Below are 26673 nucleotides of genomic sequence, written 5' to 3'. Positions count from 1 at the left end.
AGAGCAGAAGGGAGGGGATGCCACTTTTCAGTTAAGCCTAACAATTATAGGAGGCCCGGAAGTATGCCGTCAGCCTTAAGTCCCGCAACAGGTAAGGCAGTTATTTACAGTGCCAAACCGGTCAGCTGACACGCTAGCTTCTATACTTCTAGAAAACTTTAACGATCTATAGAAAAAACAGGGGGTCATTACAAGGAAATTTAGATATTTAAATAAAATACGTATTACACTTCATACAACAGGAAATTCAGATATACAAAAACCAGTCCAAGCTATACATCTCGTACCTATTAAAGCGCAGCTCTGTCGTGGCTGTAACAAAAAGCACAGGAATCGATGGACACCACAAGGCAGATCAAAAAGGTTGCAGTTAAGTACAGCAAGATTAAATACACATTTCACGACAGCCATTGACCTTTCCAGATAGGTTTCTTTGTTGCCACATGGAGATCGGTGCATTTTGCCCATTCTTGCGGAATGCTCTGAATACAGCATGCATTCACGCGTGAAGACAATGGCGCGCATGACTCGCCCCAGAATGTTATCTCGAAAACAGGAAGAGAAAAAGAACAATCAGAGCGGTGAACCCATAAACAGTATATTCCTTTGTATAACCCGGTACGAAAAAGACGACGATAAAAACTTGCCACAGGAAGAATGTGCTACAAAAGAAAAAGAACGCGAGAGAAGTTTCATTCTGATAAAAGCAGCTATTTTGGTAACAATTTCTTCTTTGTTCGGACCACTGAAGATCGGAATGGTTTACCAATGTGGATGGCTTAAGTGTCGACTCGTGAGCCAGAAAATTTGAAATCTGGTGCCAGCACCGAGAAGCATGCCTCTGACGCATAAGTATTTTAATATCTCCTCAAGCTAAGAAAGGAGCTTCTTTCCTATCTGAGCAGATCTCCTTTGAGGAAAAGCAGTTCAAGCATGCAATAGTGCACATATTACAGGTGTTGGTAAATGAAAACGTTTTGCAGTTTTAATCCGCTATCATGAAGCACAGTCATGATCGATATGAACCTGCATGCCTCCATTTCAACCTAATGCAACCACTCACATGTTTCCCGATGTGATGCTCAGCTATTCTCAAATAAAAATGCCAGTGCAGGGCAGAGAAACCAGGCAGCTAATGAAGCTCGTGCATTTCGTTCAGCCTTAATACAGAAAGAAAGTGCATTAGAGCACTTTAACACTAGCACTGAGGACAACTGAAATTGATCTACATTAGTTTACTGTCATGCTGTAATGACAGAGGGAAATTCCACTGAAAACAGAGCTTTTTTTGAGCTAGAAAAAGTAAAAAAAAGAAGAAAATATCGGTATTGCCACCAGTGGCTGTTTTCACAATCGAACAATGGCGACATTAATGCATTTTTTAACGTGAATCTCCAAGGTCGCATCACACAACCCCTCACTCCCTGTACGTGGTTTCGGAGTCCATAAAACCCATCACCATCATCGTCTCTACGTCACGAGTCGGGCAGGAAATGAATATTCCATTTTCAGCTGCAAGCTCCTCAGCAACTAATCTGTCTTTCGCTGCCAAACGAATGCCAGCTAAACCACAAAATCCCAAACAGTGAAATTTTACACAGGGAAAAAAATTGCATGCAATAGGGGATATTCAAAATTCCGCAAGTGCGCTTTCCCGCATAACAATGTTGCCCGAAACAAGATGGCTGATCATGCGGCTAAAGAAAGCAAGAAACACTAGTTTTTTAGTTAGATTCTTCCAAAATACGTTTCTTGCATTCTATCCACACCTTTTGCGCCTGTCCTGTAGCCCACGTAGTTTCTTTATAGTAAAGTCGGCCATCTTGTTTTTGGCAACCTAGTTACGTGGGAAAGCATACTTGCGGAATTTTGAATATCCCCTATTGTCCTCGGTGTCCCGTTAAGCCGAAAGAGAACCCCCTTCAACCCACGTCAGACTGTAAAAAAAAGAAAAAGTACAAAATCCTTGGCCAATGAGCAGCGAGTATGTTAGGGATGATGAAAAAAAAAAGGAGACTGCCACTAGGTGGGACAAGGTGCAAGTGGTGAGCAACGAAGCACTCAACAGGGGGGGGGGGGGGGGGGGGGGGGGAGCTTATCTCGAGTGCAGTGCAGAATATCACAAGGACGCACCCAGTGAGGAGGTGCAACCACAAGAGGTTCTCGCTACCGAGATAAGGCACGTGCTGCTTCGTGTGCATATCCCCCTGCCACCCCACGAGGACAGCTAGCAGTGACTAGACAAAAAACTGGAATCGTATTCAGAACACGGGAAGAGCACATGCCGACTGCATATTGCCCCGGCAACAGCCCTGTTGCCAGTCTGACGAGTCTCTGACGAGTCTTGGAGGTAAATGAACGCCCCTCTTAAGAGGTACTCCCTCTAGCTACGGTGGGATTGCCGAGATAAGTGTGACGGCTGAAAGCTCTTCAGAATCGAAGGCAATTCTTTGCTGCTTGCCACAAATGTGGGCAAAGCTTAGTGGCGCTTTGAGCAAACAGAAACCACTGCGAAACGACAACACACCACAGCGTCCCCCCCCCCTTCCCCCCCCCCCCCTCTTGCTTTCAAAATCCTTGCTAGCTAGACGAAACTCATACCGGTTCAAAACGAGTGACAATGTGAGAAATTGTAAATGACGAGCAGCTCTAAGGACTGATCTATCCTTTTTTCCAGCAGAGCATTTTCATCCACACTGCAAGTACAAGCCATTAAGATGTGTGGTGCTAAAAGACAGTTTCGTTAGGCTGCAGTCAGAAACACAATAGAGAAATTCAATCATGAGACTATCACTGCCTAGTCGATTTCTTCATGGATAAGAAAGTCATCGCACGTCACCAATAATGCATTGTGGCTGACGCAGTCATCAGCAGTGTCTCCCACACAAAAAAAAAGAAAAATGAAACACAGCGGCATTTGTGTGACGCTATTGTTTGTAGCATGCATTTTTGCTAACACATTTGGCCTGACCTCAACCTTCCTATTGAGGTCCTCAACAGGAAGGTCCTCAACAGGTGTTTCACAAAAACAAGCTGTTCACACAAATGGAATGAAACAAGTGGACGCGACACAAAAGAAAAGAATGAAACCCAGCTCGGCACGTAACGCTGGCAACACAAGATAGCCACAGCTGCACGTTTCAAACCACCGACTCCAAACACCCAACGAAAGGAAACAAAAATGCGTAAAGATCAAAACAATTGCAGGGGGGTTACCGAGACAAAAAGCGACAGAGGGAAAAAAAACTCTTTCCACCCCTTTTTCTTCTCTCATATCTTCTTTTTTTTCTTTTTGTCACTTTTTGCCAGTCAGCTGAGGAACGCAATCTGGATCTCCAAGTGCCGGATGCGAACTGTGCAGGAACGGCCAGATAAGCGGGGGGAAAGCTAGAAAAGCATGCCACACACGCCCACCAAGCACACTCGAGGATGCTATCATCACTCACGAGCACAACAAAAGACTCGAGGCTTCAAGGGCCGTGGTCGATGCTGAACAAAAGCCAGACCTGCTCGCAAACATCCTCGAGACTTCCTCGGTCCCAGTCCCCGTGCCCGCTAACGAGCACAGCACTCAAGCAGCGACAAAACTGCCAATGGGGTCAACTCATGCTCGCACGGCAAAGGGGAAGCGTGGCCAGCCAAGAGCTCACAAGAGTGATTAGTAATCACCAAATCTGACCGGCTGCGACACAAGGCCGGCTTTTGTTCACACGTGTTAGTTGGTAGCAAAACTATAAAGGATAAGGCTTGTGAGAGGAGAATGTATTCTGGCACAGCCACATAAACCAACTGCCTAAAATGCATTAAGTGTTGGGAGCCTTGTGTGCTTCGTCCGCTGGTATCAATATGAGGCGAATTAGTCATGAAGCAGCGCTAGCAAATTTTTTCTACAAGCACATGTGCCCCATATACTTTTGCGGACAACTGTACATTCTATCTGACTTAAGGTTAATGCTGCAGTTGGAGAAAAACGCCATTGCCCATTCGGCTCTATGTCTTGACTCTATGTCTTGCTCGTCGGTAAATTAGTTTTTGAGGAAAGGAAATTATCTGTCTGGCATATCTCGGTGCACACCTGAACCTTGCCTTAAGGGAAGGGAGGAAGGTGGGAGTGAATGAAGACACCATATTCACTAGACGCGCCTTTGTTCATTCCAAACCATCGAGCTGGCATGGCGGAGTGGTTACCGTGCTCATCTCGCACTCTGGAGACCCTGGTTCGATTCCCGAGCTCGACCAAATTCCTTCTTGGTTTTATTTATCTGGCCTGACTAGAAAGCTTAATTAGGCTAATTGGTTAAGTAAGCAATGAACTAAACTCAGTCTCACTTAGTTGGAGCATCACTAAACGATCCCTTTAATTGGTTGCATGGTTACCAGCAAAAGTACAATTGGCCCTGTTTGAAATTTGCGCACTGTGACGTCACGACCGTTTCGACCAATTGAAAAGCGTGACACTTGTGTCGACAACTCCTGCTTACAACGATGAGGCATCAGAGGCTTCCGCCCTAATAAGTACTGAAGGAACATGCTGTTATTCATCTTTCATTACGTCAGTCCCTGCTTTCCTATCACATATTGGTAACGTTGCACCGAATGAAAGATGAAGCCGAAACTGCGCATTCGTAGGTGTAGCAGCACTTCACACGTGAGCAGGGCCAACAATTCCTTGCGCTTCAGCAGTGATGAGAACTTAATTGTCAAAAATCTAAAAACTGATATGGACATTACTTACGATGAGCTACAAACCTCCAAATAAGTGAGCAGCCTTACTGTAGTAGTTAAAAAGTCAACTATTATACATTAGTTAACCAGTCTGCTAGTTAGTACGTTTTAGCTGTATTCTGATGCACACCACCACTGACAATATTATAACGAAGGAAGCTCTGTTTTAGCTCAAGAAGCTTAAATGGTAAGTAATCTTGGGTGAAATACCCTGTATTTGTTTCAGCTTTCTACGGAGTTGCAGCATCACCTGCCAGCTGTTTCCTTTCTTAATGTTTTCATTGACCAATAAACAGAGTTAAACAAAATTAAAAACTGCACCCAAAATATTTCGAAGAATTCAAAAATTTTTTTTCCCAGACTTCCTTTCATGTTTTTAACTTCATTTTGTCAACAAAAGGCACTCTGACAGGAAGCCAAAGGTTCATGTGACAAGCCAAACCTTATACAAAAAAAACAAAAAGTGCTTCAAAGAGAAGGCAGTCAATTCACATGAACAAATAGGACGAGTTAGCATCCACATGACCAAACTAATCAGCCATAAGGAAAGCTGCCTGGTTCCCTGGGTTCTTTCTGAGCACGTATCATTAAAATGCACAGCAAATGAAAAATCTGCAAACTTCAATCAAGAACACTGTACACACAGACAGGTGTTAAATGCAATATTTTCATTCTAAACCTACCCAACCTCTGCTTGGAACACAATGGTTTATGAGACACTGTTTTCAACCACACAGTTTTCCTTAGCCCGTGGTGAAATTTCCTTTCACTTCGCCTCTGTTTCTTTGAAGGTCTCTCTTTTCTGGGATGTTACGGAGGGGTGCTCACAAATTTTTTTTAAATGAACACTTCAAAAATTAACAATGTTTTTTGCGGTTGAGAAAACCTTGGCCCTTGGCACAAGGCTTGATGGATGAGTATTGTAATGCCGTTATCTAGAAGTTCTGATAGCCTCCACCACTATGCAGAGAGAGCCTTCCTTGCCGGCCCCCTGTGCACAGAGCCAAGGCCGAATGTCTGCCAGACATCACGGGCGAAAGATAACAAGCAGCCGAATGGGAGGAGTGCTCACTTTTTGACGGGGGCGAATGCGAAGTGCTGACTCGGGGACATGTTGCGGGGACTGTCCAGGGGGCTGCCTGCAATGGGGGAGAGGAGAGCATATGGGAAGAGGCAAACAGCACGACAACGGTGTACTGAGTACAAGTCCTACCCGAGGGAAAAAAGAGCCAATTTCCCACAAGCAAAAAATGCTGGAGCACAATTGCTTGTAAATTTATTCGTAGAAATACGTGGAACTTTTTCACGAGCGCCTCGGAGTTGGCAACAAAGGGAGAAATACCAAGGTACAGTCGGGGACAAAAGTCTCCGGACCACGTGTTCCTCTAACGAAGTCGATAACTTTGCTATTAGTCGGCGGCTGGAGACCACACTTGTGGAGGTAAAAGTTAAATTTTTGTTCTGTAATGTGGAAACTCGCACAGTTATTGTGGTCGGGCACAGTCCTTGCCCCAGCAGTGCTGCTCAGCAGGCTGGCGTTCGCAAGCGCGCATCCGAGCTTCGTCAGCTTTGTCTTCTGTCATCTTCCTCTCCTTCGGCAGCGCTAGCCGCTGAGGCAGCAAACCCCAACTCTCTTTCTTACAGTTCTTTCATTTCCACAAGTGCGGTCTCCAGCCGCTGTCTGATAGTAGAGCTATAAGCTTCGTTTGAGGAACACGTGGTCTGGAGACTTTTGTCCCCGACTGTACAAGGGCTCAATCTACGTGTGCTATTTTGGCAATGCTGACTTTCTATACATCTTGTCCTGAAAGTTGCTTCTGTTTTGCACAGCACACAATTAAGATGGAAAAAAAAATTTCAAAATTCGCTCCTAGCAGCTGTTCAGTTAAATGAAATAATAGGAGTAGGTGTTACTGGCAGCTGGACTGTGTGAAAAAGAAACTCGCTGTGACATGAGCAACGAAAGCCAATTTATAAAGGACTAATGCAAGCATGAGGAAGAGCACAACAAAACCATACAAAACTCAATTTAGAAAAAGACCTATAATTCTTTGCACGAACAGAAAGTGTTTGTTTTCATAGAAACATGCAGCAATGCAGCGGCAATTATAAATATTAGTTCAGCCCAATGTTTTTCACATACATATAAAGACAGCACGCATATCATGTACAACAAAGCTGGCATGGAATGCAAACACTGCCTACAGAGGCAACACAAGCTTTCCCTTTTTCGCAGTTGGGTACACTATGCCACTCGCGTATCTTTTTTCAAGGGTTTAAAGAGCATACACTCGTAAAGTGGTAAACAATCTGAATTAGCATGGCACAGCGAAATTCGGCACAGGTGTGCTCCCGTTTCATTCAGCTGAGCAGCACAGCGAAATCGGAGTGAAGAACTTATCTTTATGTTTCGAGAACATGATTAGAAACAGCATCTTCTAAGAACGAGATGAAAAAACAGAGCAATTTTCTAGAAAATGCACTGTTTTCTCATCATGCTCTTGAATCTGTGCCAACTAATTCAAATATGCACACTGCTCCCAAGTAAGGGAAACTCCAACATGAAATGAAGTGAAAGGAACAAATTTTGCAGTTATTTCTGCGCCACAGCCAAAAACGTCTTGTGGATACTAGCATACGTGCTGAGGAAGACTACTCAGAAAACAGGAAACCATGTATCTGCCACTCATACTTACGGAGTAATCACCAGTTCAATGCTCCCAATGTGTTTCCTTTCACATTGGAGCAGCCCATACCTTCATCCTTATCAAAAATGAATGACACACCAGCGTTCCACCGCATACAACTGCTTCTGCGTGCTTGGCCTTTGTTGACAATGCGACGGACAACGCGAGTAACAGCTGTCTCGGTCAGTGGGATCAACAAACGAGCGCGACAGGCACGTGGCATACTCACTCTGTGGAATGGGAGAATGGCACCTGGGAAGGGTTGGGGAAGTATTGCAGATGAGGCTCTTGCGAGCCGACGAGCACCGACTGCGCAGACAAGGCGGAAAGAGAAACGGCAGGCATCAGCGGTGACTGTCAAATTACAACCGTTAGCTTAAAAGCAGCAAAAGCCAGCACGAATCCACTCAAACTAGGCAATGCGCAAACACAGAAGATGCAGTCAACAGCGTCAGGGCCAATTAACAAACTGCATTTTCCTCACTGTAAATGTCTACAAGCCCAGAAACCGGGGACGGAACAGTAACAGGACGAAGCACAAACTGGCAGTTACAGGGCTTTCATTTTTCAGTCGTACCCGAGACGGCAGTGTAGCGCGAACGGAGTTGCTCGAAATCAAATGCCACATGTCACACCTCATGCAGCTGGCAGTCTTCGAATCTACGGTATGACAAAAACAAGGAGCAAAGAAATGTTCCTGCTAAGCGGTCAACAACCCGACAGAGAAGAAAAAAAAAAGGGGGGTAGGCCACAAGACAAACAAACGAGTGCCACTGACTGATCATTGCAGCCATAACGACGAATGCCATCAATCACATCCTCATCGCGAAATGTCGACGAGGGGGTCATTATTCCAAGCCTTTCCAAGGCTCTGGGATACCGCAGTGACTACGTCGATTGCTCTTCTTATTGACCTCGCTCCTACCGAGCCTGACAATGGCACAAGACAGGCACTGCCTAAGGTAGAAACAAAACGCAAGAGCACCATGCCAGCAGAGCTGGTGACACCGGTCTCTTCGAGCTCCTGGTCTTCGAAGTGGGACGATGTGTGCGTGCCGACATGCCTTCACCAGTCTTGCACACCCATTGAGAATAAACCTCGCCGTCGATGCAGCAACGGGGTTTGAATAGAAAAAAGGGAATAGCCGGGCCCACTCCCACGCACGCCTCCACTTTGCGTTCTCGTGCGCGCACTTCTCTGAAAGGTATAGCATGGGTTAGATATGCGCGGCCGGAAGAGCTACGGGAACGCGCGCAGATGTCTGCACCTGTTCTTAGTTCAGAGACGTCGTCGCCTTCCTTTACCCCCCCCCCACCCCCCCCTTCCCCATTAATATGCGGTGCATCCATTGTCTGAGACGGCGTTTGAGCCATTCATCACGTGGAGTGGGCAACACTTTGATGCTGAGGCTTTGTTCGTGGCCGATCCCGCGGCACCTCGATGCTCCCTTTGTGTGCTTTGGGTGAAAAGCGAATGGGGGAGGGCTAATTAATGACATTGAGAAGTTGCAAGCCTATTGTCGATTACGTTCCTCCCACACAGTCGGTTCCCATCTGTTGGTCGTAAAGAGAAAGAGGGGCCTCCAAGACTAAAAGAATCCTTTGTGCACTGAAACACGCTATTCGAACATCGCCAATTATGTCATGATCGTTGCCCGTGGTGTACAAGATCTTCGCCGTGTGCAATTTTCTTCCAATCTCAGAGGTGTTCTGCTCGCTCTTAACAGCTTGCTAATTGTGTTTTATACAACTTAGAAAGTAAAAGGCTTTGAAAAGGGCAGAGGATGGGCAGCACAAGGTGCCTAGCATGGCTACCAACTAGTGCAGTGAAAATTTTATGAGAAAACAGCTCTAGAGAAACTTCCATGTGCATAAATAAAATCCACTTGTCAAGCTACTGTATTTTCAATCTTGCAGCACAATTTAGAGTTCATAAGTGACACAAAGCATCTGCACTGCACCCTAAACCAAATTTATGAGTGAAAACAGTCCTTAAAAATACCAGCCCAATAAATGTAGTCACACATGTTACACATCATCACCTGCTTAGACTAATCATTGGACTTCACATTTAACTCTGTTTAGCAGACTGAATCTCAACACATTAAGAATGTCACAGATAGGTTAACCCCTGAAAGCGGTTTGTGCACAATTACGCATGTAGCAAACTAAGATTTTTTTGAGAATGTGTTGCACCTGGCATTAATTTTTTTAATTCAGCTTAATTCAGTAGCCTTGATGTCGTGAATAGGATGTTTTTCTTTATATGCCATGTAGGATGGTTTTATGTGCATTTTTAAGGAGGAAGATTTCGCCTTTCAGTAATAACATCAATTTAGTTTTCACAAATTAAAGCGTATTGAGCACCTTCAAAACAGAAATTGATTCCATGTTTCTCTGGGTGTTTACATGAAAAGTCCTGGTAATTCACTGTTGCTATTTCCATCAAATACGACGCTTTGTATGAAATTTGGCACATCTCTAAAAATTTAACCGCTGGTATTTCGCGCTGGAAAACTAACAAATCATCTTTTTTCAGTCTTGAATATATCACTTTGGCAGAAAAATATTAGTTTTCGAAGAAAACAATAAATGAAACCTGGAAGGGTTAATATTTGTGCTCTGGAAACATTCCCACTGCCTCTGGCCTAAGGGCAAAGAGAGAACCAGCACAGGAGCCTGACTAACCAGTCAGACTGCTTAGCATTAAGCCAACGTCTTAACAAGGTGCATGAAGCTATTATGCTAACCACAAGATGGCAGAAACCACTATGCACTGGGCACTCGTTTGCAAGGTCACATACAGTGCCAAGGATACTGCATTACGAGGGCTTCGCAGATGTTCCAATCCACGTGACAAATCAACCGGCAATCCGTCACCATTCTTTGAGGTTGCAACAGCTGTGGCAGCTGCGCTCCCCTTTGTTCGCAACACCTCTACCTGCTTCCGTGTTGCGTATCCTGTGGTTACCCAACCATTACGTGCACCACACATCGAGCCCCTGCCGGGCACGTGTGATTCACTGTCACTGTGCAGTCACACAGGCAGGAAAAATGCGTCATGCACTTAGACCTGGTCTTCATTGTTAACTACTTTTAATACAGTATCAGTATTTAGGTCACACAGCTTTCCTTGTGACAATTCGCAGTTAAATCTTTAAACGGCAAATCCCGTAACACAAATGGCAAATCCGTTAAACGGCAAATCCCGTAACAGTCTCTCAAAGGCAGATCATAACATGCTTCTTTTGATTTCAAGGTTTTTCAAATTAGCAATAATCCATGCACAGCTCTGATATTTAGTTATATTCATTTGTAGGGTGCAACTGCAGATGTGCTATGCTCGCATAACAAACAAAAAACCTTGACAGACACAATGACGCAAAACAAAAATAAAATATTCAACTAATGCAAAACGCGCCTCAATTTTGGTCTGGATATAGTGAGTGGATAATAGTGAGTAATGATTTTCACACGCAATCATATTAGGGAAGAAAATGTACTTAAGTATGTTGGCTACTGTGCAAGAAACTGCTAGGGTTAGTCGGTGTTATTGTTAAGCTTGGGATGTTTTGCAAACCCTAAGTAGTTGGTGTAAAATAAACAATTAGAAAGAGTAGTCATACAATGCAGCAGTTTACATAATCAGGACACACCATGAAGACAAAGCAATAAAGTCTAACCAAGGCTTATGCAGGATGCTCCGTTCACAGGAACAAAAAATAAAGCAAACGAAATTTCTGTGTACACTGATTTTTTTACAATATCTCATTACTTGAGGCCACCACAATACAGCAGCATAAAAAATTATGAGAAGAATAATAAAAGATTTGCGTGACAGTTATTTAGCATCTTTTAATGCTGCTGCTCTCAGCACGTTGGGGGCAACCTAGTTTCATCAGCCTTCTGTGAGGAGAGTGCTAAGGTATATTTGTACAAATCATCCAATTCGAAACATGACCCCACAAAGCAGTCGAAGAGAGATGTGCAAACCTATCACTAAGGGATGCGGTAAATTTTGAGGAAGTTTCTCTAAGATGCCAAGACCATTGCTGCCAAAGGCAGCAATAGCAATGCTCTACTAGAGAAAATGTCTTTGCGCAGAAAATACTCATGCGTGTTAAACCATGCTCCACGGACATTTCACAAATGTTCGAATATTCTGTAGAAATCACTCAGATTTTGCCATGCTGCCTAGACTAAAAACTTGACCTAGAGCGCTTACGGACTGCTTGATCTTGGACGCTTCCCTAACTGCACACTGTGATGATAATTAGCTGCACTGATTAAAGCATAATTTTATAACTGCTTCCCATGCTTCATCTGATCAGCCAAATTCCTTTCTATGCACGTTCAAGTAGCCAAAACCCAATGCAGGCACACTATTAGGTCCTTTCTTGCTGTCACGGCAGCATTGTGATAATCATCATCATCAGCCTGACTACACCCACTGCAGGACAAAGGCCCATTCCAAATCCCTCCAATTAACCCTGTCCTCTGCGCTGTGACAAATGTGGCCACCTTATCCCTGCAAACTTCCTAATCTCATCCACCCACCTGACTTTCTGCCGCCCACTGATACAGTTTGCCTCTGTCGGAATCAGTTTCCCAAAGGTCCATCGGTTATCTTGCCTTCGAATTAACATGCCCTGCCCATACCCATTTCAATTCTTCCCTTAAATCATACTTATAGTCCAAAGCACATGAAGTAAATGCACACAAAATAAAGGCACATAACTGATCAGTTAATTGGTTTGTTCACAGATCAAACACCGAAATCAAGAGGAAGAAATGGGCTTGGGCAGGGCATGTAATGCGAAGGCTAGACAACCGGTGGTACTTAAGGGCAACGGAGTGAAATCAAAGAAAAGGCAAGCGTAGCAGAGGGCAGCAGAAAGTTAGGTGGGCGGATGAAATTAAGAAGTTTGCGGGGACACGGTGGCCACAACTGGCAAAGGACCGGGCTAATTGGAGAGACATGGGAGAGGCCTTTGCCCTGCAGTGGGCGCAGTCAGGCTGATGATGATGATGAATTGATCAATCTCCAAGCATGTCAACATATACGATGAAAGTGAGACAACCTGACGACTTCTCCAAGAACAATGAATGACTGGCCAGCTTATTGATTGTGTTCTGTCCAAATGAAAGCCACTGGCACAAGCTACAGATGTTGTATTTGGGCACGAAAACCACTAAAGCCAAAACCAGGGCACAAGCAGAAACAGGCGGGCTGCCAGAGCAGCACATGTGGCACACTACACAATTTCCCTCCAAAATACTGCTGCCAGAAAAACGAACAGGAAGCCTGTGGTGTTTTCGTCCTTCACTCCTGAAATTCACTTTTTTCTTTTTTTTTTAATGAAGAATACAAGTACATGGCCAGAGCCGGCAGCTGGCATGATTTGGTGGTACTATAAAAATAAATAAATAATAAGGTATGTCACCAGCACCTGCCGATCCCATTGCCCGCTTCACAAAGCTACAGCAACAACGTGCAGTTTCAAGGGCTGTGGGACAGGCCAGCTGCAGAACATTACTCTTGCCGAGCACGTGAGAAAAAAAAAGAGAGAAAGGCCAGAAAAAGAGAGAAAAAAGAAAGAACCAACGACGGAGAACGGACGAGGTGGGTGGCGCACACAGCTGGAAACTCTCTCACACAAAGATATGATGCGCAAATTCTCCCGCTTTGGAAAGCTCGCCTTCCATTTTCAACGTGCCGCGAGCCGTATCCCATTCACCACTACCATTCTAGAGAAAGACGATTTAGGAAACTTTTTACATTCTTTTTAAAAGCTAGCTTATGGTTCTGCACCAAACCACTGTGGAGAGAAGCCTGAAGAGTACGGTTTTCCCACTGCATTTGTCAAATTTCTCTAACCGTCTTCATCGCACTCACTTCTCAGTAAAGTGATGCCTTAACTAAACCACTCTAGTGAACAGCCGAGTAAAGCTGAAAGCCTTTTGTAATGTAGTGAACCAGTGGTTGAATGAAACTGCGAGAGGGAGATGAATACAATAACCAGTAAATCAAAATAAACAGAAAATAGGAAATGTTAAAGAGAATGGTGCAGCTAGCTGACAACAGATAAATCCCAACCACGAGTCAGGTTGGCCTTAAGCACATCTTTGACACTTCCAATAATTTATTTTGTTCCCTACTGGAGCAAATGGCAAAAGGGCCACCAAAAAGAAAATACAATACCTTCAATGCAATAGCTTATCCCAGACATACAGTATTCAGCAAACCTGATCCCAACACTAACCAACCTTGACCCAAAAGACGCGGGTTCTATCCCGGCCGCTGCGGTCGAATTTTGATGGAGGCGAAATTCTAGAGGCCCGTGTATTGTGCGATGTCAGTGCACAGTAAAGAACCCCAGGTGGTCGAAATTTCCAGAGCCCTCCACTACGGTTTCCCTCATAGGCTTAGTCGTTTTGGGACGTTAAACCCCCATAAACATAAACCTAAACCAACCTTGGTTCTTCTTGTGAAGAATAACTTATTACAGACTGCCATAGCCCGAGTCGTTTTGGGACCTTAAACCCCCATAAACCTAAACCAACCATGGTTCTTCTTGTGAAGAATAACTTATTACAGCCTAACACGAATGAATTTTGACACCAATTTTTCAATGCCTGCAGAGCTTGCTACTCTGGTCAGATGGCAGACAAAGCCACACGCCAAATATCAGCTGGCAGACATCAAACAGGAGCACAGTCCTACACAGGATATGTCTCACTGTGCCGTACTACTGGTCATGGACAAGCAAGTGTATAACTCTTGAGTTGTTTGTGAAGCATAACAGCAACTACTCGAGAAATGCAGGAGGGCTCAGAACGGCTTCTTCCACACTTTTTAATTGTCACACCCGCTCCTGAACAGCTGCTTTGCACCTTGTAATTTGGCAAGGAGCATATCGGCTGAGTGGCAAAGACAAACCAAAACCATCCTTGACAATGGCACCAATTATAGCAGAGCACAATGCACGAAGAGAGACAGCGAGCATGTGAGGATTCAAGGAGCAGCTCTCGGCCGGTGAGTCAGGTGCGCACATCCACCCACCCGCCCAGCAAGAGCGCACTAAATTTAGCCACAACCACCCTACGGCTCCCCTTCCCCTCCACGACACTTCCCCTCTCTCTTTCCCTCCCTCCCTACAGCTCTTTGAAACCTCCTTCTCACCTCCCCCCCATCTTTCACTCTCTCGTGCGTGGTGGTTCCCTGCCCGGACCACATTTGGCAGCTGGGTCAGCACAGCAGCTCCTTAAAAAGCAACTGAGGAAGACCCCCTCGTGCCTTCCTTTTCTGCGTCATGACGTCGTCGTCGTAGGCAACATTAACTACCCGCAAAAGCCCCTAACGACGCTTTATTTTCTTCCACTTTCAACAGATCATGAAAGACGGTCGCAACTGCCACGAGCGTTAAGGTTTTGAAACTTTTTTTTTTTTCGGTGCTAGTGGCTGTGACAAATGCTGCCCTTGAGAAATCCTGGAACTTTTTTCCCCCCCTTTCAAGTTTTAACAAACCATGAAGCCCAGCTGTGAGTGTCGCAAAGATAAAGCATAAAACACTACGAAGCAGGCAGAGATGAGCAAGAACTAGAGACAACAGTGAAAAGGCGAGATTATGGAAGTAAAAAAAAAAACCCTACACGAACAGAAACGAAGGCAAAAGAGACGTGTGCCATGTGCGTGCAGTGGTTTCAGATGTGAAAACTAATTACTTGAAACACTGCTTTTCAATGACCTGCACCAACCTAATGTGGAAACTGTGAGTATGCTTGCAATACGTCGGAGGCTACCACACAAAAATTCTGTCACAAGAAGAAGTTTGCTTCTCATTCTCATCAACCTTGAATAAAGAAAAGTGAGTCTTCAGAGCTTTCTTTCACAGTGAGCTCAGGAAAAAAGAAAAAAACTGTTCTGAGCCCTTTTACGTAGTGCACTGTATTAAATGTAGAAGCCTGGGTGGCATCCATTAGATGTTAATTACAACAATGGAGAGGCATTATGCAGTTCGGTGCAACCCAAGCATGAGTTTGAGTTTGAAACGACGTCCCTGCTAAGAATCCCATGCTTAGAGGAGCAATACAACCCCCCCCCCCCCTCTTCAAGAGTGCCAAAAAAAACGGGGGCCCTGGGTAAGGCCTCATAGGTGGACGTTCCCATTGACGTGAGAGAGGACCGGTTGCGAGGTCACACTAGGGCGTATGAGGCAACTAATCTGCCCGCGGGCACACCAACAGCAAATCTACCCGACCCCTTGGGACTGTTGCGAAACTTAGCTTCTTTACGCCGCTGTCGCGACAGGCACTGGAACGCCTCCCACTCCTGACCACACTAAATCTTTCCACCGCGGAGCCGAGACAGCCGAGAAAGAACCGCCGCAAGAAGGGTGCTTCGTACTTAAACCAAAAAAAAGGGTGCTTCGTACTTAAACCGTTTGAATCATTAAAAAAAAAAAAGTGATAAGAAACTGCACACAGAGGTGACCCTCTTCCATGGGTTCAGGCAGGTAAGGGTAAAGACCAGGCTAGTAAAAAGCGAGAAAAATAAAAAAGGAAAGAGCTAATGGCCTGACGTAAATGCTTTGGCTATAATCGCCACATTCCAGGCAGGATGCCAGAACAGAAGAGCGCAATTCTTTAGCTCCTCGTTCGGAGAGTTAAAGCTGACACGCCGACAAATGTTAAGCCAATGGGTAATGTTGCGGCATATGCTGGCGAGTTTACAAGACTAAAATCAGACCCACCTGGAGAAACAAGTTTAACATAAAACTCTGGTCAAAAGGGCTTAGTTCTAGGAACTCTAACCAGTTACCGCAAAAGAACGCAACAGCCACTAAAACCAAAGAGAGCACAGAGGAATATTACTATTTTTCCATGGCGGTGTTGGTTAACAGGAAAATTAGATGTGTAATCATTTTAGATAGGAAAACAATTTTGTGCAGATTAGAAGGAAAGACTACCACATGCCAAATGAGTGGGACCTGAATCCATACCTCCACAAGCCCTTACCTTTGTCTCGTCATTAACCATGTAAGCATGTTTCTGCTATTAATTTCTACCGTTCTATTTATTTTTCTTCAATGACAACAGTTTACATGTTTCCATAATGGCATACTTCATTTTGAGACTTTTGTAAATAAATAAATTAATTAATGAATAAAGATTGGTTGGTTTTACGGGGTTTAACGCTCCAAAGCGACCAGGCTACGAGGGACGCCAAAGTGAAGGGCTCCGGAAATTTCGACCACCCGGGGTTCTTTAACGTGCACTGACAACGCGTCATACACGGGCTCTAGAATTTCACCTCCATCAAAATTCGACCACCGCGGCCGGAATCGAACCCGCGTCTTTCGGGATAGCAGCCGAAGAGTGCTGTAACCACTGAGCCAACGCAGCGGCTACCCGTAGAAAAGGGCACAAGTTGCACTTAGCAGTACACTTGCAATGCCTCGATAAGAGGAGCCCTAGCAGCTCGTCAGGTATAACATGCCAGGCATAACATGCCAAGTGCTCTAATTGTGGATACCTGCCCCTTGTGAATGGCCAGCCGCCTCACAGGGCAGGTCAGGAACGCTCTAGTAAGCACGATGGTGCAATTAACAACACCACCAACACACTCACAACCTCCTCGGCAAGAGCCCTGAAGACCCCGCCACTTTCTTATCCTATTTTCTTATCACCCCGGCCCACTTAGCGAGGGACAGCCAGACAACCCGTAAACCAGCAGGGTAAGAGGAGACACGATGCTGCGAGCAGCAAGTGCATCCTACCCTCTCTCCCACCCCTCAACTCCCAGGGCACTCCTGCGTGCCGAGGGAGAGGGTAAAATAAAAATACAGAGAGCGAGATAAGCAAAAGCACACTCACCTTCCTCGTCTGGAGACATTGAGCTCCTTCTGCAAAAAGAGAGGGGGGAAAAAGAGAGAACGAAGATGTTTAGCGAGATAAGGAAAAAAAGCTGAGGCCACAAGCGCTTCGCAGCAGACACTCAACATTAACTGGCAGCAGCACTGGACTGCGTCATATCAGTCAGGTGATGCAGTGCGCTGCCTCCCCTTTATCTCGGGGTCACAACATCACTTCCTCCCATGCGGGCACGAACCTGAGCCTCGTGGGGCCGGCCCATTACGGTGGAGGGGTTGCCAGTGATAACCGCAGACAGGGAGGGGGGTGACAATAGGAAGTGAGGGAGCGAATTTGCTCCACTGATAAGCGGGGTAAACAAACTGCCATTGAGTCTAGCTCTCTTGACCTCTCAAGTGACTCACTGTTTAACCAGGGTAAACAAAACAAAAAGGGTGGAAACATTCTTGCTCTTAAGAGCCGTGAAGAAAAATGACCACAAAAAATGTGCCAGCTCAACTGGTTGCAAAGATAACATTAAGAAAAGAACAAGAACAATCAAGTCCTGCCCACGCAGTTTAAACTGCTTGCACGACTAGTATATTTAGTGTCTACTGGCCACGCTAAAGCACGGCACACATAAAAGGCAAGGTTGTGCTTGCCAGTCATCAGCTCTTGCTGAAGGCGTTAAAAGCTTTTAGAGTGCCCCATTGAACTGTACACATTAGAACCTCTATCACACCTGAAGCTGAAACAATCAGATAACAGGTAGCAAGCACAATATATTTTTTATGCGTGCTGTTACAAACATTATGCATGAACAGCAAGCATTTTCTGCTGTTATGTGCATTAGCTTTGCATCAGCTTCTACAAGCCATCATGAATCTGCGAATCTAGCTGCAGACAGGCAGCACGATATGCTTAATAAAAATGTTAAAGAAAGTGTCCCATGTTGCTGCTTTTTGTGCGAGGAATAAGAGCTACAACACATAATGCCTCTAGACAAGCTGTATCGAGAAGTTAACCAGAAGTTAAGGAAGAGTGTTAAAGAGGACTGCAAGCTGAAAAGCTTTTTTACTATTTTTTACTTAAAAGTTTACTCCTCCAATGCACACATTGTCTCACAGAGATCACCACCTAAAGGTTCATGTTCCACAGTGCAGGACTGACCAGTTCATAAGCTCCTTTGTCCCAAAAACTGCCTCGGATTGTAACGACCAGCCCTCCTCCGTCGTCACCATTATGGACCATGTAAAACTCAAGGATGCTGTTTCTACTTATTTATTGTAACCACTCTTTTTTTATCTTCTGTTCATTTTCTTGCTCCTCCATCGTCACCATTATAGGCCATTTAAAATTCAAGGATGCTGTTTCTACTTGTGTACTGTAACCACTCTTTTTTTTTCAATTTTCTGTTTATTTTCTTATTATATTCCCACTCCTCTCTATAACGTCTGACTGGCCCCGAGAGTAACAAAATGAAGCGAAACGAAAATCAAGCCACACCTATCAGTTCAGCGCACTGGCAATACCTTTGCACCGTACTGCAACTTCATGTTTCACCTCGCTAACCTTCATAAATCAGGCATAACCGGCAGGCACGTGGGGGGTTTCTATACGTCTTACGAAGTGTTTCGCTTCAAAAGCACACGTGCCAGCAGCACCCAACCGAGGATGAGCCCCAGGAGAAAGGAAGACACGAGACGAAAGCCAAAAAAAAAAACCTTCCGGGCCACTACTGCAAGGGGCCCCTGGCCCTGCCTTGCTCCACAGAACTGTTCCTGGCAGTTTGCCCTCGGCACAGAGAGGTTTGTTTTTCCGTTCGACTCTGTGCACAAGACAACCCCCCCCACACACACAGACACACCCCTCGCCCTCTTTTCCTAACTTATCAGGTCTGCACACGACAGCGCGATGGAGCGAAGGATGGAGAGAAGGGACCCCTGCACCCCAGACTTGATGGACGAGGGTCTGACCAAGGGTCGGCGATGCGGCTCAAGTTGGAAGGGGCCCACACAAACAAAGTAAACCGTGCCAATGGCAGGGCTATGGCTGAAACTTAAAGAGAAACAAAGCGCGCAGGAATTCAAACAACGGCGAAGCGAAGTGAAACGCTACTTGCCCCGTCTGCTCCGCAGGAGAAGAAACAGGAACTGCACGGATCAACAAATTCAGTTTCCTGTCTCTCGTTTTTCTTCTTTTTCGTGTGTACAGCTAGAATTCCTTAGCCTGAATAATGACACGCATTGCAAACAGATTAAAAAAAGCCGAAGGTTGAAAGTTTCCATTCATCACCACTGGAGACCCCGAAGAAAGAACCCATTAGGGGTCGAACCTAAAAGCTAGATGCTTGTTTTGGAAGAGAAAACACTCATAAATATCCCTTTCGGATCATAGGGGGTCGTACCTGAAAGCTAGGTACTTGCTTGTTTTGAAAGAGAAAACATTCCTAAATATCTCTTTTGTAACAGCCCGCTTTTTAGGAAGGCCTGTGGGCATGCTTGTCAGGATTAATAAGAAGTAGGAAATGGAATGTTGATTGGTTGCTACTGCTCTCCAAGAACAAAAAAAGAGAGGGCTTACACTGTTTCACCTGAGACCTCTCCTAAGGCCACAGGTGACATGGGTTATAGACCTTTTTGTTTTCTTTATGACTGCGTGGAATGTCCGGAGCCAGACGAGACTGCACCCAGGCCACGCACTAATATGTCAGGAGTATTGCTCTATGCTGACTCTAGCAGACCTAGAAGGCATTACAACGTAGCTCGACTCTTAATATTAAGCGCTAAAATGACATGGGAGCATAATTCACACACATTCAGCCACACCATGCCAAGTTTCATTTAGCAAGCTGAATCCAGAAAACCACAGGTACTGGCAACAACATTGCTCAATCAATGCATGAACTATGTGGAATTTCATGAAGTGAGAACTTGCCTGAAAAATTATCTTATTATTAGTGCTCATGACCTGCACAGGTTGTGCAGTTTGGTCAAACAGTCACATAAAATGTGGCTTGGCCACGTTTAATTATCACGAAGTACAGCTAATGCAAAAAAAAAAAAAAGGGATCAGCTGAACAGGCTGATATCAACACAGAATAAGATGATCAGTGGCACCTTATTCTGTGTTGACAGCCTAGATCGGTAGCTTAGAAAATAGTATCAATATAGCTTTAAAACCTAATTTTAAACATGGTGCTAACTAAACATCGTGCAGACCACAATTGAAGAGGTCATGAGAGTCTGAAAATAGTGTGTAAAACATAGTAAAGTATGCTGCCGTTTTGACACTGCCACTAAGTTGCTTAACCCTTTACCTGTTGGGCATTGCCTGACAGTGCACACCCAGTCAGCGGTCGGGCATTGCCTGACACGACATTTTGTGGCCACCTGTAGTGAAAATGGTATGGCCTTTGACAGCAACGGCTGTAGCCTGTACACTGCACATTTCGTTTTTACCTAGAGGGATGGCAGCATGATACTGGTGCAAAAATATATTTTGATCATGTGGTCTTGGAGGCCCTGAAACGGCGTGAAAACTTTGCGTCATTGATTCCATCCCACCAGTCATTTTTACGGAAAGTTGTCAAATGGTTTTTCGGAACATGAGGACAACTTCAGTGATAAGAATGACTACGTGCCTCCTTCAATGCCACAGTGCAACATAGCGATGAAGACATAATCGAGAGTGCTTCGAAAAACACCACACTCTGGTGAAGTTCCGCTGAGGAGACACCAAATCAGAAAAAATGCTGTAATTAAATGCTTATAACCAAGTCGCCAAACGGCATTCACTTTCCTTACGAGGGGCTAGAAGGCTCATAAAAATGGTGACCGGAGCGGTAATCAGTGGGGAAACTACAGCTGATCAAAAAGGGCTAATATTATTTATTATTAAACAGTTTAGTCTGCTCCATAGATTTCAAGAGAAGGCAAGCGCAGCTGAGATCAAGATGGGTTGAAGATGGACGGATGAGATTAGGAAGTGTGCCAGGATAGGATTAATTGGAAGTCAATGAGAGAAGGCACTATATGTCCTGTAGTGGATGTAGCCAGGCTGATGATGATGATTATGCTCCAATTTTGTTCAGGGAACATGTCTACAATACACCTGCTTTCTGCACTTGTTATTTTTCTCCTCACAGTCTCCATTCTGTGCCAGAATGATTCATGTGGCAAACTTACTTTACAAGCCAACGATCTCAAAACAGAGACTGACAAAACAGTGAAAAATAGTAGGAATCCGCTACAGCGCACTCTTTCAGGATGAAGCCACCTGCGAACCCCATAAAAATGCTGCCTGACATTTTGGCCAGACAAGCTGCAAATGGCAATCCAGCCCACGCTCAGAGAGAACTGCCGCCAGAGCAAACAAAAAATGAGAGCTTTGCACTGAAGCAGTGCATCAGAAGTGTCTAGCGGATAGAAGCCGCGAAAGTGAAAAGCGAACTGAAAGCTGCCCACAATTTCGGCTCGACCTAAGACATGTCCGAACACACGCATTCCATTACTGAAACCAGAAATCAGACAGAGCGGACGTTACACAGGACGAAGGTCTGGCAAAGTCATTAGAACAAAACAGTATCATTCAATAATTAGGGCCACAATTATTGTTTCCATTAAACACATTAGGGTTGTGCAGGAATTGTAATGCAAAATTCAAGGCCACTTCATAGGGCCAAAAAGCAAAGTTAAAGGAACACTGATTTATTGACCGGTAAAAATTCATTCAGTGACTGGCGAGCACCTTTTTGGCAACAATTTCTTGTTCCATAGCAAACGTAGCAGCTCCATTTCTTTGGCTGTTCAGTGCAAAGTGTTCACACTGGCCGAAAATAACAAGCTACAATTCATGTCAGCATCATTTGAGAAGCAGTTAACCGCCTCAAACAGACTCTGAAGCAGACACATTAAAGTTTTCTGGAATGCTAACTTAACAGTCCTATTTGAATTCGTTTTCTTTCCACATACTTTCACATACTCTGAGATACTCTGGCCAATACTGAGGAAGAAAAATGTAGTCGAATGACTGCTTTAAAACGAGCTGTGCCAGTCAATCAAAACGGCCCACAGACAATGGAATGTGACAGTGCTGCCACAGTAGACAGGCTTCTAAACTTTTGGTAGCAACAGCTGTTCTACAGAGATGTATGACCTTAACTGTATTTTCGAAACTGAGCTGAAACCAATTTCTCAACTACAATCAAATTAGAAGAACATAGCACTGCAACCTCCATGATTTTATGATTATGAAAAAAAAGGGGGGGGGGGACTAGTAAATGTCACACTCTATTTATGAATAATATTACTGCCTGTGTGGAAATCATGGCATGACAGTTTCCTACTTGCTCCCAGCAATAAGTAAAAAGAGAGTATACAACAGCATGTGCACCAAAAACTTCCTGAAACTATTTGTACGCCTGAGAGCTATAGAGTTAAAGGGGCTGCGAAACACTGCTTGGGGGGATACCGGCTAAACTTCAGGTGGGTTCTTTATGTCACACAGATGCTGACTTAAAAAGAATTACAGGAATCGGTGCACAGGAACGGGAGTTATTCAGTGAAGAAATTTCAAAATACAAGCAAACAAAACGCTGCCCTCAACTCGATTTTGGCGGGGCTTCCCACTCCTATTTCGCTCTCCCAATGACAGCACCTGGCGCCACCAATCAAAACAGCCAGCCAGAGCACGTCGCGGAAGTTTGTACTCCATGGTTGCCTGCTCTCTGTGAGACTGGCAGCGTCGTTTCCATGCCAGAGCGCCCCTGGTGGTGTATTTTTATTTTACTTGCTTTGCAGGGCTTTTATCTAAGACAAACAAATTGTTTTTGTTGATCTAATATAAAACACAGACAGGTAACAAAATGTGTCTCTATTTATTCACACAATTTGCAGTATATTTACTGTTTGTCCGGTCATCAAGCTCGCGCCAGGTGATGTCATATCCGCTGCTAAAAACCCGCCACTGTGTGGCGACACCATCAGAGCCATGAAGTTGTTTTTGGGAGGACATTAAAATATTAAAAAACGGAATGTACGCGGTATTACCGACGCTAATAGCACCATTATAACTCACTGTATGCAATCAACAGGCAAAACAGTTAACTAAGATTGTGTTTCTGGGCCCCTTTAAGGGCTCCGGATTAATTTCCACTGCACGAGCTCATCCAAAGTGCAGTGACATCGCACAGCACATGGGCATTTCTGCAGTTCGCCTCCATCAAAATGTGGCTGCTGCAACAAGGATTCAATCCCACGTCCTCGAGCTCAGCGGCTGAATGCCGTAACCAGTGAGTCATCACAGTCAGTCAAGGAAAAAGGTTCAGAACAAACAACGTAAATAATCTTCATCCCTCCACTTGTTTCCGAGAGCAAAAACAACCATCCGCGCCTCCAAAGCCACGACACACCCACACAAAGAGGCCTGATCGCACGGACACCTGAGCAAACAAAGCTCCTACAACCCAACAAAAGAGTGACACAACTATTGTCCCCAGCCGCCAAGCGCATACAGGACAGCACAGAGGGCTTGTCTGGACACACAGTGACACCTCGCGAAGAATAGAGGCGACACAGCCTGAGAGTACGGCTTCACCTACAGCAACCAAATGCATGAAAAACAAAAACGAATACATAAAAACATGTTCAAGTTTTTGAATGGTGATTGGTTTGGTTTGGTTTATGGGGTTTAACGTCCCAAAGCGACTATGGCTATGAGAGACGCCGTAGTGGAGGGCTCCGGAAATTTCGACCACCTGGGGTTCTTTAACGTGCACTGACATCGCACAGTACACGGGCCTCTAGAATTTCTCCTCCAAAGAAATTCTAGCCGCCGCGGCCGGGATCGAACCCGCGTCTTTTGGGTCAGCAGCCGAGCACCATAGCCGCTGAGCCACTGCGGTGGCTTTTTGAATGGTGAATATAGCCAAGCAGCCAAGTACTTCGTATGGCATAAGGCAGCTTTCAATGGGTTGGCTTTGACTGGGTTGAAGCAGATGTGATTTTCAGTCGATTATATGAGAGTCGACTAAACTTTTTCCTCATTCTTCCTTCATCTTCTTTCAATCCCGAAGCTTTGCTTGGTTTCATTTGAATGAATACAGAGAGCAAACACTGGAAAGGCTTTCATGCTTTTACAACTATTTCCTGCAGTTAGACAACAATTCATATCCATTTGAAGAAATGTTAAAAAGCAGTAATCTAAATTTATACCCACAAACGAAGTTAACGTACGTATCCTAATCAAGTGTGGCTTACAGCTTCTTCAATGCACTGTGCCCCTGTACAACAGCGTACTAAATCACATGTCAATAACTGCACTTTTTTCACCCGAAACTTTCCGAGAACTTTGGGTGGCATGCGTTAAACGGGGTTACATATTAACAAAAATTTATATTTTGGCAACAAAAATGGCGCATTCGTTCATTATAAGAGAAAATATGATAACTTGATAAACCCACAAACAAGCATTACTGCGAGGAAATACAGATGAAAGCAAGATTCTGAAGCATTGACAAGGTTCTTGAACATCTGTGGATGAAATAAGTGAGTTCCTGCCAAACTAGTCCACACATCAAAGTCTACTGCCAGCAAACATTACAAAATTGTTTATATTGTACATGGCAACCAGAAGGCTGCTAAATAGCAGTATGAGGATGGAAGAACAATGCTGACGTAATGTTTTTGCATGAAGCCCAACCAGACAGAAGGATGACATTTCATGATGCCCAGATGTCATAAGTCGTTTTCAAGAAAAGCCAAGTCAGAAACTGGCTTAATTGGGGTTGTGCAAACGCTGTAATAGCACAGACTTCACAAGGTTTTCTTTTATGTATTGAAGAACCACACACACATTTTTGCTTATAAAAAACTGCGCAACCTTCCTTAAGGAACACATAAATGCGTTCTTAACAATAAATGTACAATCATAATGGCACCCTCATCAATCATTTTAACTTGTTTCCACACGAAGTGTTATTACACGAAACACTTCGCAAAAGATTTATAGATGCATTTATAACGCATAAAGTTAGCGCTTAACAAAAAATTAACCGCTCAGTTCCATTTCTGACTTGGTTTCCACTTTACTCTCCCAAATGACCTCTCGATTCATGTTAAATTTGTTATTACACTAAAATTGATGTCCATTAAATTTGATGTCCATGCACACGTATTTAAAAAAAAATTCCACATGAAATACAGCATGCTACACCATAATGAGCAAAAGAAAGCTCACTTTTTTTAAGTGCTGCGCTCTCTTCAAACATTGCGGACTTTTAACAAGCGTGTATGCATGAGCAAAAAAAGAATTCAAGATGACATTAGCTCGTGACGACAGCAAAGTCGCTGCCTTTGACATCGGGACATCTCAGCTGTTGCTGCTATGTGACTATGCTCGCGCAGACAAGTGGTGGAAATCTCCACAGCGCTCGGAAAAGATGAAGTACTGATGCAACTCCAAATTCCGAAGCCCTTTTCTTGCGGGGTCCTTAGGCATAACAGATTACCAGGGCGAACGGCATGTGAACCCCTCAAGAGAACAGCTGCAAAGTAGGAGCTCAACGTCCTGAGAAGATAAAACATGCGGGAATCAAACCTCCAATGCCTTGCGTTGCACATCACGTACAATACGGAGAGAACTAACGTTTTACGTTTTTTTACGTTTACAATGCCACGCTTTCATAACTTGGGCATAATGAGGTTAAGTAAACACAATAATAATAAACCGTAAATACTGCCACAAAGGCATGTTTCGGGGTGCTGAGAGAACCATACACCCAACTGCCATCCCAATAAGATGCACAGTAGCTACGTTTGCTATATTAAAATAACTTAATTTTTAAGCCAGTTGTGCCCTTTTAAAATCTGAGGCAGCAAGAGTTGTACTAGATTAAAGAACTGTGATGTTCCCTTGCAGTTCTGCATGAACACACATGTGCACATGCACATATACAGGTTGGCTTTTTGTTAATCTTGATCCATTTTTGCTGGGACACCCTGTACAAGAAGACAATAAGTTGGCAGCCATGCCAATTTACTTGGCGCTAACAAAGCCCCTTTTAAAATAGCCCTTGAAGAGGAATGCTGCAGACATGACAGGCTGTAATAGGACAGAGAAGCCCTGGATGAAATAAAAAATATCCCCACCACGGCTGCACACTGTGCAATGACCGATTCTTTTACGTACATTGTGAACCTCTCCTGCATGAACCCTGATGAGGGCCTGGGATACACAAAAGTAAACAAATAAATATAAAAAAGAGTAAGGAGAGCAAAAATCAGCCAGAAGAAAAGCAGGAGCGCTGCATTTCTTGGCAGCCTGTGGAGCCATGTGACAACCTGTGTGTGCCAAGTTCATTCTCCGCCGCAGACACAGATGCAAAGACAAGAAAAGTAGTCACGAAGCA

The 26673-nt window shown here is 44.5% G+C and overlaps 1 protein-coding gene across 6 annotated transcripts in view; it reads right to left on the bottom strand.

The window, feature by feature from the left end:
- dop (microtubule-associated serine/threonine (MAST) protein kinase dop) overlaps positions 1-26673 on the bottom strand; it is a 384316-nt gene that overhangs the window by 33313 nt on the left and 324330 nt on the right. For all 6 annotated transcript variants that reach the window (XM_089551564.1, XM_089551572.1, XM_089551581.1 and 3 more), the window contains 3 exons: positions 17289-17317; positions 7642-7721; positions 5798-5864 (listed from right to left, as the gene is read on the bottom strand). In XM_089551564.1, the coding sequence (XP_089407690.1) occupies positions 5798-5864; positions 7642-7721; positions 17289-17317 (176 nt within the window). The remainder of the gene's footprint in view (positions 1-5797; positions 5865-7641; positions 7722-17288; positions 17318-26673) is intronic.

This window comes from Amblyomma mixtum, chromosome 1, assembly GCF_055824585.1.
Source record: "Amblyomma mixtum isolate Tamu chromosome 1, ASM5582458v1, whole genome shotgun sequence".
Classification (NCBI taxonomy): domain Eukaryota; kingdom Metazoa; phylum Arthropoda; class Arachnida; order Ixodida; family Ixodidae; genus Amblyomma; species Amblyomma mixtum.
Note: the sequence above shows the minus strand (reverse complement) of the source record. Positions and strands in the feature narration are given on the sequence as shown.